The 11,173-nt window shown below is 36.9% G+C and overlaps 1 protein-coding gene across 2 annotated transcripts in view; it reads left to right on the top strand.

Annotated features, from left to right (window-relative positions):
* The first annotated feature begins 2,014 nt into the window (after positions 1 to 2,014).
* Positions 2,015 to 11,173, top strand: part of LOC114025343 (solute carrier organic anion transporter family member 1B1-like) — an 87,335-nt gene continuing 78,176 nt past the window's right edge. For both annotated transcript variants that reach the window (XM_027838761.1, XM_027838763.1), the window contains exons 1-2: positions 2,015 to 2,067; positions 8,049 to 8,180. In XM_027838761.1, coding sequence (XP_027694562.1) covers positions 8,073 to 8,180 — 108 coding nt within the window. In that variant the 5' untranslated portion in view covers positions 2,015 to 2,067; positions 8,049 to 8,072. The remainder of the gene's footprint in view (positions 2,068 to 8,048; positions 8,181 to 11,173) is intronic.

Here is an 11,173-nt window from a genome sequence, read left to right as displayed (position 1 = left end):
CAGAGAGAAGGAGAAAGGTAGAGGTAGAATGGGATAAATTATCTCACATAAAACAGTTTAATTCAAGCTGTTCAATGGAAGGTCAAAAATTGAAGAGGAAGCTTAAATACTTTGGCCACATAACGAGAATATGGGAGTCATTGGAAAAGACCCTGATGTTGGGAAAGATTGAAGGAAAAAGGAAAAAGGGATGGCAGAGGATGAGATGGATAGACAGTATCATAGTAACAATGAACATGAACTCAGGCAGACTTCAAGAAATAGTGGAGAATAGGAGGTCCTGGTGTGCTATAGTCCATGGAGTCATGACATGTTGGATCAGACTGAATCACTAAACAAAAACAAATACCAATTGTTTTCTGCTCTAGCCAGAAACTCTGAGGATCTTCCCCTCCCAGATTAATACTTTTGTGATGGTAAACTAGGCCATCTTCTGCCTAGCCCTTCATTGTTGAATGGGCATTGCCTCAGACAATCTGAGACCTAGGAAAGACCTTAATTTATAAAGGCCAAGATCACCCACTGCATCTTGAACCATCGCCAGTTGTCTTGACTTTTGTGTTGCCACTGAACTCTGATGACTCTGGAGGAGAGAGTGAGGTTGACAGGTTTGTGCAGCTCTGCCTCACTTAAATCCAATTCATGTGCAAGCCAAGACATCATCCTCATAATATCATTGGTCCTCTTCAGGAATGAAGGACAAACAATACTGAGTTGGTCAATATGATCTATCTGCCAAGCTGTTCCCAGAGATGAGCCTCTGAAGATGGATCCACATAGCAATTTTAATAATGGTCCTCTGGAAAATAGGGCAATTTTGTAGAGTAATAATATAAACTCTAGAGTTGTGAACCTTATAAATACTTATCCTATGCTTAGTCTCATAAATTATGTTTCTTAATTAAAATATGAAGCAAAAATTAAACTGAGGCACTTTCACGTACATCCCATGGACCTATGTCCTAGTACATACACCAGGCCCAGGTACATGGTAATGTAACAAATAGCTAATGACTTCTACAATCTCAGAAGATATAAGTGAAATTTTCTGTAGTCATAGTCGCTTATAATTTCTGTTGATTGGAAATTGATTGTAAAGAGCTAGGAGTCCAAATTTCTACTTTCCATTTATTCCCATTTGATAGCATCATGAATCCATAATGCAAAGGTCTCTTTATTTTGGCCAAGTTCCTTGATTGGGTCATTTGGAAAGCCAGTTGCACAGATAAACAACCTTTTATTTTTAGCACAGAATTCAGTATTTATCAGCATCAAATTAGCCTTTGGAACTGCAGAATACATTAGAACAGAGATTCTAAACCTGAATTTGTTTTTTAAAAAATATAGTTTGATAAATATATTTCAATATAGTTGATTTTTATAATTATATGTATTTTATTCTATGCATTTAAAAAGACTATTCTAAGAGGACTCTACAGACTTCACAAAACTCCCAAAGTGCTTCATGACACAAAAATCCCCTACATTGGGGGTGCTCTATATTGAGAAAAATAAATTGGCTTTGATCTTCTTAAAAGTGAAAGGAACCTATGGAAATAATTTTCCTAATTACTTAGAATTCTTTTCTACATTGAATAACTTAAAATGTCTGTGATAATCTGAATGAAATGCCATCTAGTAGAAGAAATACAAAGTGACCACCTAAACTGAGTAAACAAATATTAACCAGTGGTAAACTCGACATCATTCCCAGAGCTTAAGTCTAGTCAGGAGATGTCAACAAGTATCACATTATGCTAAGCTGAGGTGGAAAACTTAAATATATTTAACATAATTTTAAGATTCTATGAACATATTGATGTTATATAAGCTTATATGAAATAGAAGATGTTAGAAAGGAAAGAAATGCCAATTTCCTAAAAGTTCACATTAACTCAGCAATTTATTTCTATTTGACTAGGATTATGACCAGATAAGATAGTTAATCATCACTAGAGTGATTAAAATTTAAGAAAACAACTGAGCTTTCTACTTAAAGACAGTCCATTCAGTAGCAACAGGAAAAGGGGTGGATGTACCATTGCTGAAGTTGAATTCTAAGTCTAGGTAAGAACCTTCTAGATTTTGTTAATTGAATTTTTTTTCTATCCAACCAGTTTTGGTAAGCATTATGAATAGCCATGAAAAAATATTTCAATTTTCCAACATTAAGCTCTTTTTAAGACTTTGCTCTATTTACTCAAATCTTGTTTTAAATATATCTATGTTTCATCTTTACTTTGTGCTTAAAGATAAATTTGAGAACTGTTCATAGATCGATTTTGAAGTGGGAAGTACTGTTTCCATTCTCTAAGTCCCAAACAGATAAGGTAGATAAAGTTGCATGTCTGAGTAGAGTTCCAGGTCCTTTTGTTCCATTCCCAACATACTCTACTTCATTCCCAAAGTATATATGCTATTCAGCTGTCCAAATAATTTATAAATGATCACAGACTGAGAGTAATCAAGGTGAGGGTACTTTTAGGAAGCAGTTGAATGAGAATAGAGAGATGTCAGGGTATACCTATAGGAAAACTGTCTAGTTTTGACTGCATTTGATGTGAGTATAGGAAGAAGTAAAATTTCAAAGGAAACCAGATATAATAAGTGAGAAGAGTATCTCCATTCCCCCTTCTTCAATTCCTTGAGATTCCTGGCATTCTCTTTTCAGGACTGAAAACAGGAATTAAACTTCCCATTCAGTTACTCTGAGGGTCTCAGGAAGTGTGTGTGTGTGTGGGGGGGGGAACTTACAGGTTTAATATGGGTGACATGCTGTTTGAGAGGTGCCTTAGAAAGTACTGAAATTCCTAGGTAAAGTCCCAACCACACTAACTGTGCAATCTCAGGAAAATCACTTAACCTTGGATACCTCAAAGGATAGTATTTGATCTCTAAGCTCCTTTTCAGATCTAAAATTATATGACTCTACCTTCTTACTCTTGGCTCAGCTAAGATAAACACCAAATTCATACCATTGCCTTTGGATTGCCAGTTATAGTTTGGAGGGAATTTAGAGATAATCTGATCCAACCCCCTAACTTTATAGACAAGGAACTGAGTACAGAGTATTTAAGTAATGTGCACAAGGTCACACATCTCCTTAATGTCTGACCTGGAAATAGGACCCAGGTCCGAAAGGATCCAGGATTTTGGTAGACTGTAAGCTCAATGCAAGTCAGCAGTGATTCTGGCAGCTCACAAAGTTAAAGTCATCTTGGGTTACTATAAGAAAAGCATAACTTCTTGGAGATGAGAGACCCTCAGTATTTTTCCCTGGTGAGGCCACAAGTAAACTGTGTTTACATCTGGATCCTACAGATTAAGAAGGACTTTAATAACCTACAGTACATCCAGAGGAGTTAAGCCTAAATAGTGAAGTGCTTGAAGTCCATGTTAAATAATGAAGAATGGAAGAAACTGAGAATATGTTGCATTTAGAAGATTCAGGGTAAACATAATAGCTGTGTTCAAGTGTTAAAGACCTTTCATTTGGAAGGGAAACTACTTGTTTTCTTTGGCCTCAGAGGGCAGAACCAGGAACAAAGTGTCAAAGTTGCAAAGAGACAAAGTTAGGGTTAGTGTCAAGAAAAAAATGAAAACAAAACAATTACCTACTAAGTAGAGCTTTCCAGAAGCAGAAAGGGCTGTTCAGAGAGGTGTTGTACTTCTGCTAAACAGAGAGTTTCACGAGAAGAGTGGATCACCTCTTTAGGGGCATAAAAAAGATTCCTTTCAGGCATGAGTTGGACTAGATGATCTTTTGAGTCCCTACCACCTCTAAAATTCTGTGCTTCTGTGATCTTTTAACTTAAAATCTAGTGTTCTTTCCCACCCTGCCATACTTGTACCTATTATGACCAAAGCAATGCTTGTCCCCATTGCAATCAATATTTGGCTCTTCCTTTCAACAAACATAATCCCATGAAAGCCCTGCCCTTACCCTTAGTGAATCAAATCTTAACTTTGTAGCCTTATGGGGAAAATCTCTCCTAACTCATATTATGGAAGTGGAGGAACTTTGGTAGATATTGGTCTTATCACACCTTCTGAGATTACCTTCCATTCACTTTTTATCTTGTGTGTTCTGATTTGTATATGTTGTGTCACCAATTAAAATGTAAGTTCCTTGAGGTCACAATTTCTTTCTATCCCCTGTACTACATATATGCTTGGCACATATTAATTTTTTAATAAATGCTTATTGAATGATGATTCATAAGCTTATTTCAAACTGATCCTCAAACAAAAGCACATGTTTTAATTACTAGGCTTATACTTAAAGCTCTTCTAGTTTGGTAACATATCCATTACACACTCATGTGTACATTTTTAAATGAACTATACTTTATCTTAGATTTCTTCTTCTCATGCTTATTCTATCTTCTTGAACCGAAAGAGACCTGGATCCTTCCAAAAGACATGTCTCCCTTAGTTCTCCTTGCCAGCACAGGATTCCCCTGATATGCTGGACCAAAAGGAAGAGAGGGCATTCACTTTGTTCAACAATGCCATTTGCAAGCCCTCCCTCTGCCTCCATCATTTAGTAACCTCTCCTCCTTAGACAATCTCTATATGGAAATATATCACCTTCAAGATCCCCAGAGGTAGTCATCTGCTAACCCTCTGATCATTCTCCCTCTATTCTCAAGGAGTTTCACACCTTTTAACAAACTTCCTGTCCACTCTAGCCCTTATACTTATATTAAAGAATCTCATCAATTGTATTGATGTTCCCTTAAATACCCTGACCTCCCAATTCATGAACCTAATCAACTTCCAAAACCTCAACCTTGACTACAATTCAGTCACATATATCAATACTCATTCTTAAAAATCCCTAGCTTCCTTCAAGTCATAATTTTAGTGCTACCATATACAAAGTCCTCCCCTCTCCAAATTACCTTCTACATATTTTGTATATTTTTATTTATATATATATATATATATATGTATATATATATATATACATATTATTTTTCCCATATAGAATGTAAGCCCCTTGAGGGAAATACTATTTTCATGTTTGTCTTTGTATCCCTAGTGCCTAGAATACTGTAGCACAAAGTAGATACTTAATAAATGCTTGGTTAATGCAGTTAAAGCTTAGATCCAAATATATGTGTATATTTAAGTGCATACATACATTGAAATGTATGCATGAACACTTCCATTATATTTGGAAAATACATATACACATAAATGGTATAGTGGTACAGTAAACTAGTTGGTAGAAAGCTTTCCTTGGAGTTAGGGAAAACTGAATTCAAGCCTTGTCTCTAAACCTTACTGACCATGAAACTAAGGTTAAGGAGATAAAAATCATTTAACCTTAGTGCTCAGTGAACCCTATGCACTTGTAGACTTTCCTCAGCGGGAAAGTTATATGAATGAAATTGTATATCCAGACCAAAAAATAAAGTACACATACACATATACATATTTAAATAATTTAGCATTTCTTTCTGTGATCTTTTTGGTGTGTGTTCAGTCAGACCACAACTCAGCCATGCTTTCTTTAACTGTATATCATTTATGTAATATATGTAAACTGTCTTTAAGAAAAAAACAAATACTTTATTTAACCATAAAGTGAAAATGCATAGGAAATTCAAGCCTGTTATTATGAGAATAAATAAAAAGCAGAAACAATCTATAGATGCCTAGATTTTGTTTTTAATCATTGGTCTGAATTTTTGCACACATTGTCATGCAACTATACTTGCTGAATAACAAAGGGAAATATTTGCCCAGATTGCAATGGAAACAATCATTCTCTTGGTAACAATGAGCACAAGTAATGTCTAGTGATCCTTCCATTCCACCTGGTGTCAGTGGACAGCTTTGAGGTTGCTGGAGCATTAGATTTGGAGTCAAGATATTGAAGCTCTGGTTGTAGTTCTTGGGTGATCTTGAACAGTTATGACTCATTTTGTACTATTGTTACTCAGTTTGCTCATCTGTAAAAATAAATATCAGCTGATCTTCAATTTCTCTTCTAGCCCTAAATATTTTGATTTTTGTTTTTTTCCCCCAATAGAGCCAGGAGGGAAAAGACAGTCATGTAATTTTAGAACTGAGGACAACTTTAGGGATCATCAAATAAAACCCCTTCATTCCATAGATGGAGAAACTAAGGAGAGGCAACTTCCCCAAATTCACATAATTGTGAATATACAATTCACACACACATACACATACATACTCATGCACACATGCACATATGTACATATGTGTGTATGTATATACACACTTGATTCAGTTTAATTCAATAAACTTTCATTAAGTTTTTACTTGGTGTGGATCACTGGGTTTAGTGCCTGAAAGGAAAAAATTTAGAAAAGAGAGAGACCTTAAACTCAAAAAGATTGCAGTCTAGTAAAAAAAAAAGTACACAAAATAAATATAACACATGAAACAGTGAGGGCATCAGAGAAGTGTAAATGATTTGCTTTGAAAGATCTGAGGAGGTAAAGATTATTACTAACTAGGGGCTGTCATGAACAGCATCAGAGAAGAGGTGAATATGTATTTAATTGTGACTTTTAAGGCTTAGTAAGAATTAAAGAGCTAGAAAAGTGTTTCTATATATGTATATGTATATGTATACATATGTGTGTATATATATGTGTGTATATATATATATATGGGGACAGCACACAATATATGGCAGCAGGCACAAGATAATAATATATATATAAACAACATATAAAGGAAAAGGATGATCTGTGTGGTACAGTGACAGATTGACATTTTGGACAAATCAAGGATGCCAAGGTAAGCAAGGTGGACCAAATATATTTGGGCTTGAATTTGGGCCCATGACGGAGAAGATTTCAAAGCAAAACCTCCATCTGAGGAATACTCATAATGCCCTTCTCCCACTCTTCTGCTTATCCAAATCTTACCCAAACGTCAAGTATCAATTCAAATCCCACCTGCTCTATTCAATCTCCTTAAACTTACAATGATTCCCTTTATTCTCTGATTTCTTGTTAGATTTCTAGTCTTCACTATGCAAACTAGCACCAAATATACTATTGTGTATTGTGTTTCCATTGCTTCTTGTGCATGAGTGTTCACTATCTTGGTAATAAATTACTCACAGGCAGGACCATTGTCTTATAGTTCCTTTGTATTCATCGGTCCATAGAATTTAAGAGCTAGAAATCAGTTCTATTAAGCAAACAAGTTGATGTTGTTCAGTCATTCAGTCATGTCTGATTCTTCCTGACTCTGTAGACAGTCTCTGGGGTTTTCTTGGCAAAAATACTAGAGCGATTTGCCATTTCCTTCCCCAGTGGATTAATGCAAAGAGTTGTGACTTGCCCATGGTCACACAGCTAGTAAGTGTCTGAGGTGAGATTTGAACTCAGGTTTTCCTGACTGCAGGCCCAACATTCTATTTACTGTGCCCCCTTGCTGCCTCCTGAGCAAATAAGTATTAGGTGTCTACTGTGTGTAAGGTAGAATGTTGGGAAGTAGGGATGAAAAAAAAATAATAGGTCCTGACCCAAAGGAGATTAAATTCTATTTGAAAGTAACCTTAGAGGTAGACCATTTAATACAACTCTATATTTTACATATGAGGAACTGAGATCCAAAGAAATCAAGTGTCATCATGTGTAGCACAAGGTCACATAGTAGTTAGTGACAAGTCTGGGAATAGAATTCAATATTCTTTTGCCAGGGTTTTTTCTCTGTATCATGTTAGTGGAGACCTAGGAAGGTATTGGACACACAGTAGACTTTCCAGAAATTCTTGATAGTTGATCGATTTAAATGGAAATAATAACAACAGCAAAGTATGGTAAGGGGGAAATGCTCTAAGTTTCATTCCAATTCAGTTACTAAAACTAGCTATGCTATCTACTCAGTTATCTAGTTCTCTCTGAGTCTTAGTTCTTCATTTATAATAGAAGGGGTTTGACTGATCAATTTCAAACATCTGTCCCCGTGATAATATCACAAGATAAGTTTGAGGAAAAGAGAAGGTAGCAATAATTTCACACATTAAAATAAAGAAAAATATGCTCTTCTCTCCCTAGGTAATAACTTCAAGACAAGAAGACATGGCAGCAAAAGCAGATCTCTCAGATTCCAGGAAGGACTCAAATCAATGTTCAACAGATGTACAGTCATCAGTCAAGAAGAAAACTAAGTGTAGCAATGGCTTGAAGGTTCAATGAGTTACATTCTTTTATACTTAAATAGTTAAATTAGTAGTTGTAGTTAAAAGGAAAGAAGTTTCTAAGTTGGGAGGAAAAACGCTGTTGAGGAGAGATAGTGTTTCAAAGTCGACTGAGAACTGGTCTAGGAGACACAAATCCTAGGGTTGAAGTCTCACCACCAACACACATTGCTTATATAACCCTGGAAAACACTTAAAGACTCTGATTTGCAAAGAAAGTGCTGATTTGCATGGGCAGAGAGAATTCCTCACTGAGAATTTATGGTGATGATATCAGAGGCCCCATCCAAAAGAATAAATAACCTAAACAAAACTTTCTAGAATAGTCTTACTTTGAAATAAATGCCCAACACTGTCATGCTCATTTACATCTAAGTTTAATTTTATAGGTTCCCAGAACCTTTAAATAACCCTGGAAACATCTCAGTGATGGTTTTGTGGTGAACTTACAGGTTTAGAGCTGACAGAGACTGAAAATCTGAACTTCAGAATTTTGGTTTTTCCATGATACGTGACAGATGAAAATATGGGTGTGAATGTGTGTAAAATACATGACACTTTTCATGTTGAGAAAGTGTAAGGATGTATTGATACATCCATCTGTAGGAACTGTCCTCATTAAAATACTGAGCACTAAATATGAGCCTTTATCAGAAATAAGGGGCATTGGATCACCCCAGAAAAAAGCAGGCCCTGTGCTTGAAAGAATATAAACAAACAGGTAATGGCAGAGGAAGAAGGGACAAGTAGGACTTGTTGTGACTCTTTGGTGATGGGTACCACAATGGTTAATGACCAGACGAGCCTGACTTTCTGTCTTACTGAGACATATGTATGAAAGAATGAATGACTGGAGGATTGGATGAATGAAAAAAGCACTTACTATGGACCAGAAATCAGGTCCTTACTATGTGCCAGAAACTGTGCTAAGTGGTAGGATACAAATACAAAAGTGAAACAGTCCCTGTTTTCAAAGAACCTACATTCTAATAAGGAGAGACAAAACAGATTGGGCAGTGATGCCCCAGGAAAAGAGTCCTGGTCTAGTGACAGTCACTTTAAGACAAGTTTCAAAATGAGCAAGGTGGATGGTGGGACTAGATATAAAGCATGGTCTGTTCTGGGGCCAGCTAAATGTAGTGGGTTAGGTGGGTTTGCACACAAGAATCAGAAGAGCATATGTATGTGTATATATGGAAACAGTATTATAGACTCCAATCAAGAAAGCTCAATCACAGGGCAGGAGTTCCAAAGCTTAGTGAATTGCGTTACCCAGGGATTGGAGGCATAATTTCTGGAAGCTCAGTGACAGAGTCCTGTTCCAGATGGAGGAAAGCATCAGAAGAAGCAGGGAAGATGGGGCCACAAGAATCATGTGCTAGTATGGCTTCACAGTGGAGCCTACAGTCAACAGTAGATTGACTTAGGACTATAGTAACCAGGAAGCAGAGATTGGCTACCAGAATAGAAAGGACTCAGTGGATATCTCCACTACAAAAAAATCTACAGGATTATATCTGGAAATGAAATATAAAGATTCATAGCCTCCTGGCTTGAAAGTTATCCTTCAGCCTGAAGTATTATCTCCCCTCTTCTTCTTCAGTCACTTATTACATGTTTCCATGTCCTTTGGCTGTTACTTCTCCCTGAGGACATCACCACTAGGTGAATGGAACCACATTTTCTGATTTGGAGTATGCTGATCCTTAGTCCTATTGCTTACCCTTTGACTTTTCCCTATGGGCTAAGGGAAGGATCAGTTGAGGAAAGCTTTCCCTATCTCTTATTTGACTTGTCTCTTATTCAGGTTATGCAGTATCACTTGTCCTTTTTCCATGTTGTCAGCATCTGCTATCCTACCCTTCACTGAAAAGCCCTCTTTTACTTTCAAGTCAATAATTTATTAAAACCATCCAAAAGGAAAAGTGAACATCAGATTGAGAAAAAGGGAAAAAACATGCAAAAGGTAGACTGAATCAACAAAGTTTTGCCACTGGTCCTGCCCTAATATTTGGGCATCCTTGATTGTAAAAGCTTTGAGTGCCCCAGATGCTGATCAAGAACCAAACAATGGAGGTAAATTCTCCTTCACCCACATTGAGCAGCTTTTGGGCTATCCAGGCAGCCCAAAGCTAGCCTGCTGGAAGCATTGCCCAGGACCTCTGTACAACAGGGACTCACTAGAAACTATGTTGAGTAACAAAGAGTAAATAGTGCCATGCTCATAACACTTGAAGCCATCCAGAAACAAACCACAGGGGTTGTCTGAAGCATGTAAATCTTCAAATGTGGTGTAGCAGGGAGACCTACAATTTTTTCATATCTACTATAATGATGGAAAATTCAGCAATGTTCCAAAAATGTTACACTACTTGATGTTAAAGTTACAGAATGGTTTTGGCAGATGATGGGGCTTCCAGTGAGCTTCCCTATTATAACAGAAAAGGAAAAATGATAACCTGTACTGGGATGATGCCCCACCTTATCCCCACCAACCAACAAATCTATCCCCATTATGCATGTCAACTGATTTATAACTCTGGCAGGGGCATATACTGATGACATTCTTACTACCTCTAACCAGACATCTTTGTCACTTATGTGGTAGCTCTCCAAAACCTCCCATTCACATAGGGTTCCAATTCTCAATTAAATGTGCTCTATTGATCTTCTATGAAGTGGTCTTCTAGAGAGATAGGAGCTTTTTCAGTGGATCAGTATTGTAAAACTAATTGATTACCCCCCAATTCCCAAATAGGGAGTGTCATCCTAAGCCTGCTTCTAGGTCAGAGAAGATTCAGGAAAATCATCCATCAGGGCTGAGTCCTCATGATTCCTTTCCAAACTTACCAGAACAAAGATATAATTCTATGTGGACTATATAGTGTATCAAAGTCATTTCTCCTCCTCCTTCCCCTCCCCCTCTTTCCCCTCCCCCTCCTCCCCCTCCTCCTCCCCCTCCTCTTTCTTCTTCTTCTTCTT

The sequence above is a fragment of the Vombatus ursinus genome, unplaced genomic scaffold (genome assembly GCF_900497805.2).
Source record: "Vombatus ursinus unplaced genomic scaffold, bare-nosed wombat genome assembly UNPS02014830.1, whole genome shotgun sequence".
Lineage (NCBI taxonomy): Eukaryota > Metazoa > Chordata > Mammalia > Diprotodontia > Vombatidae > Vombatus > Vombatus ursinus.
Note: the sequence above shows the minus strand (reverse complement) of the source record. Positions and strands in the feature narration are given on the sequence as shown.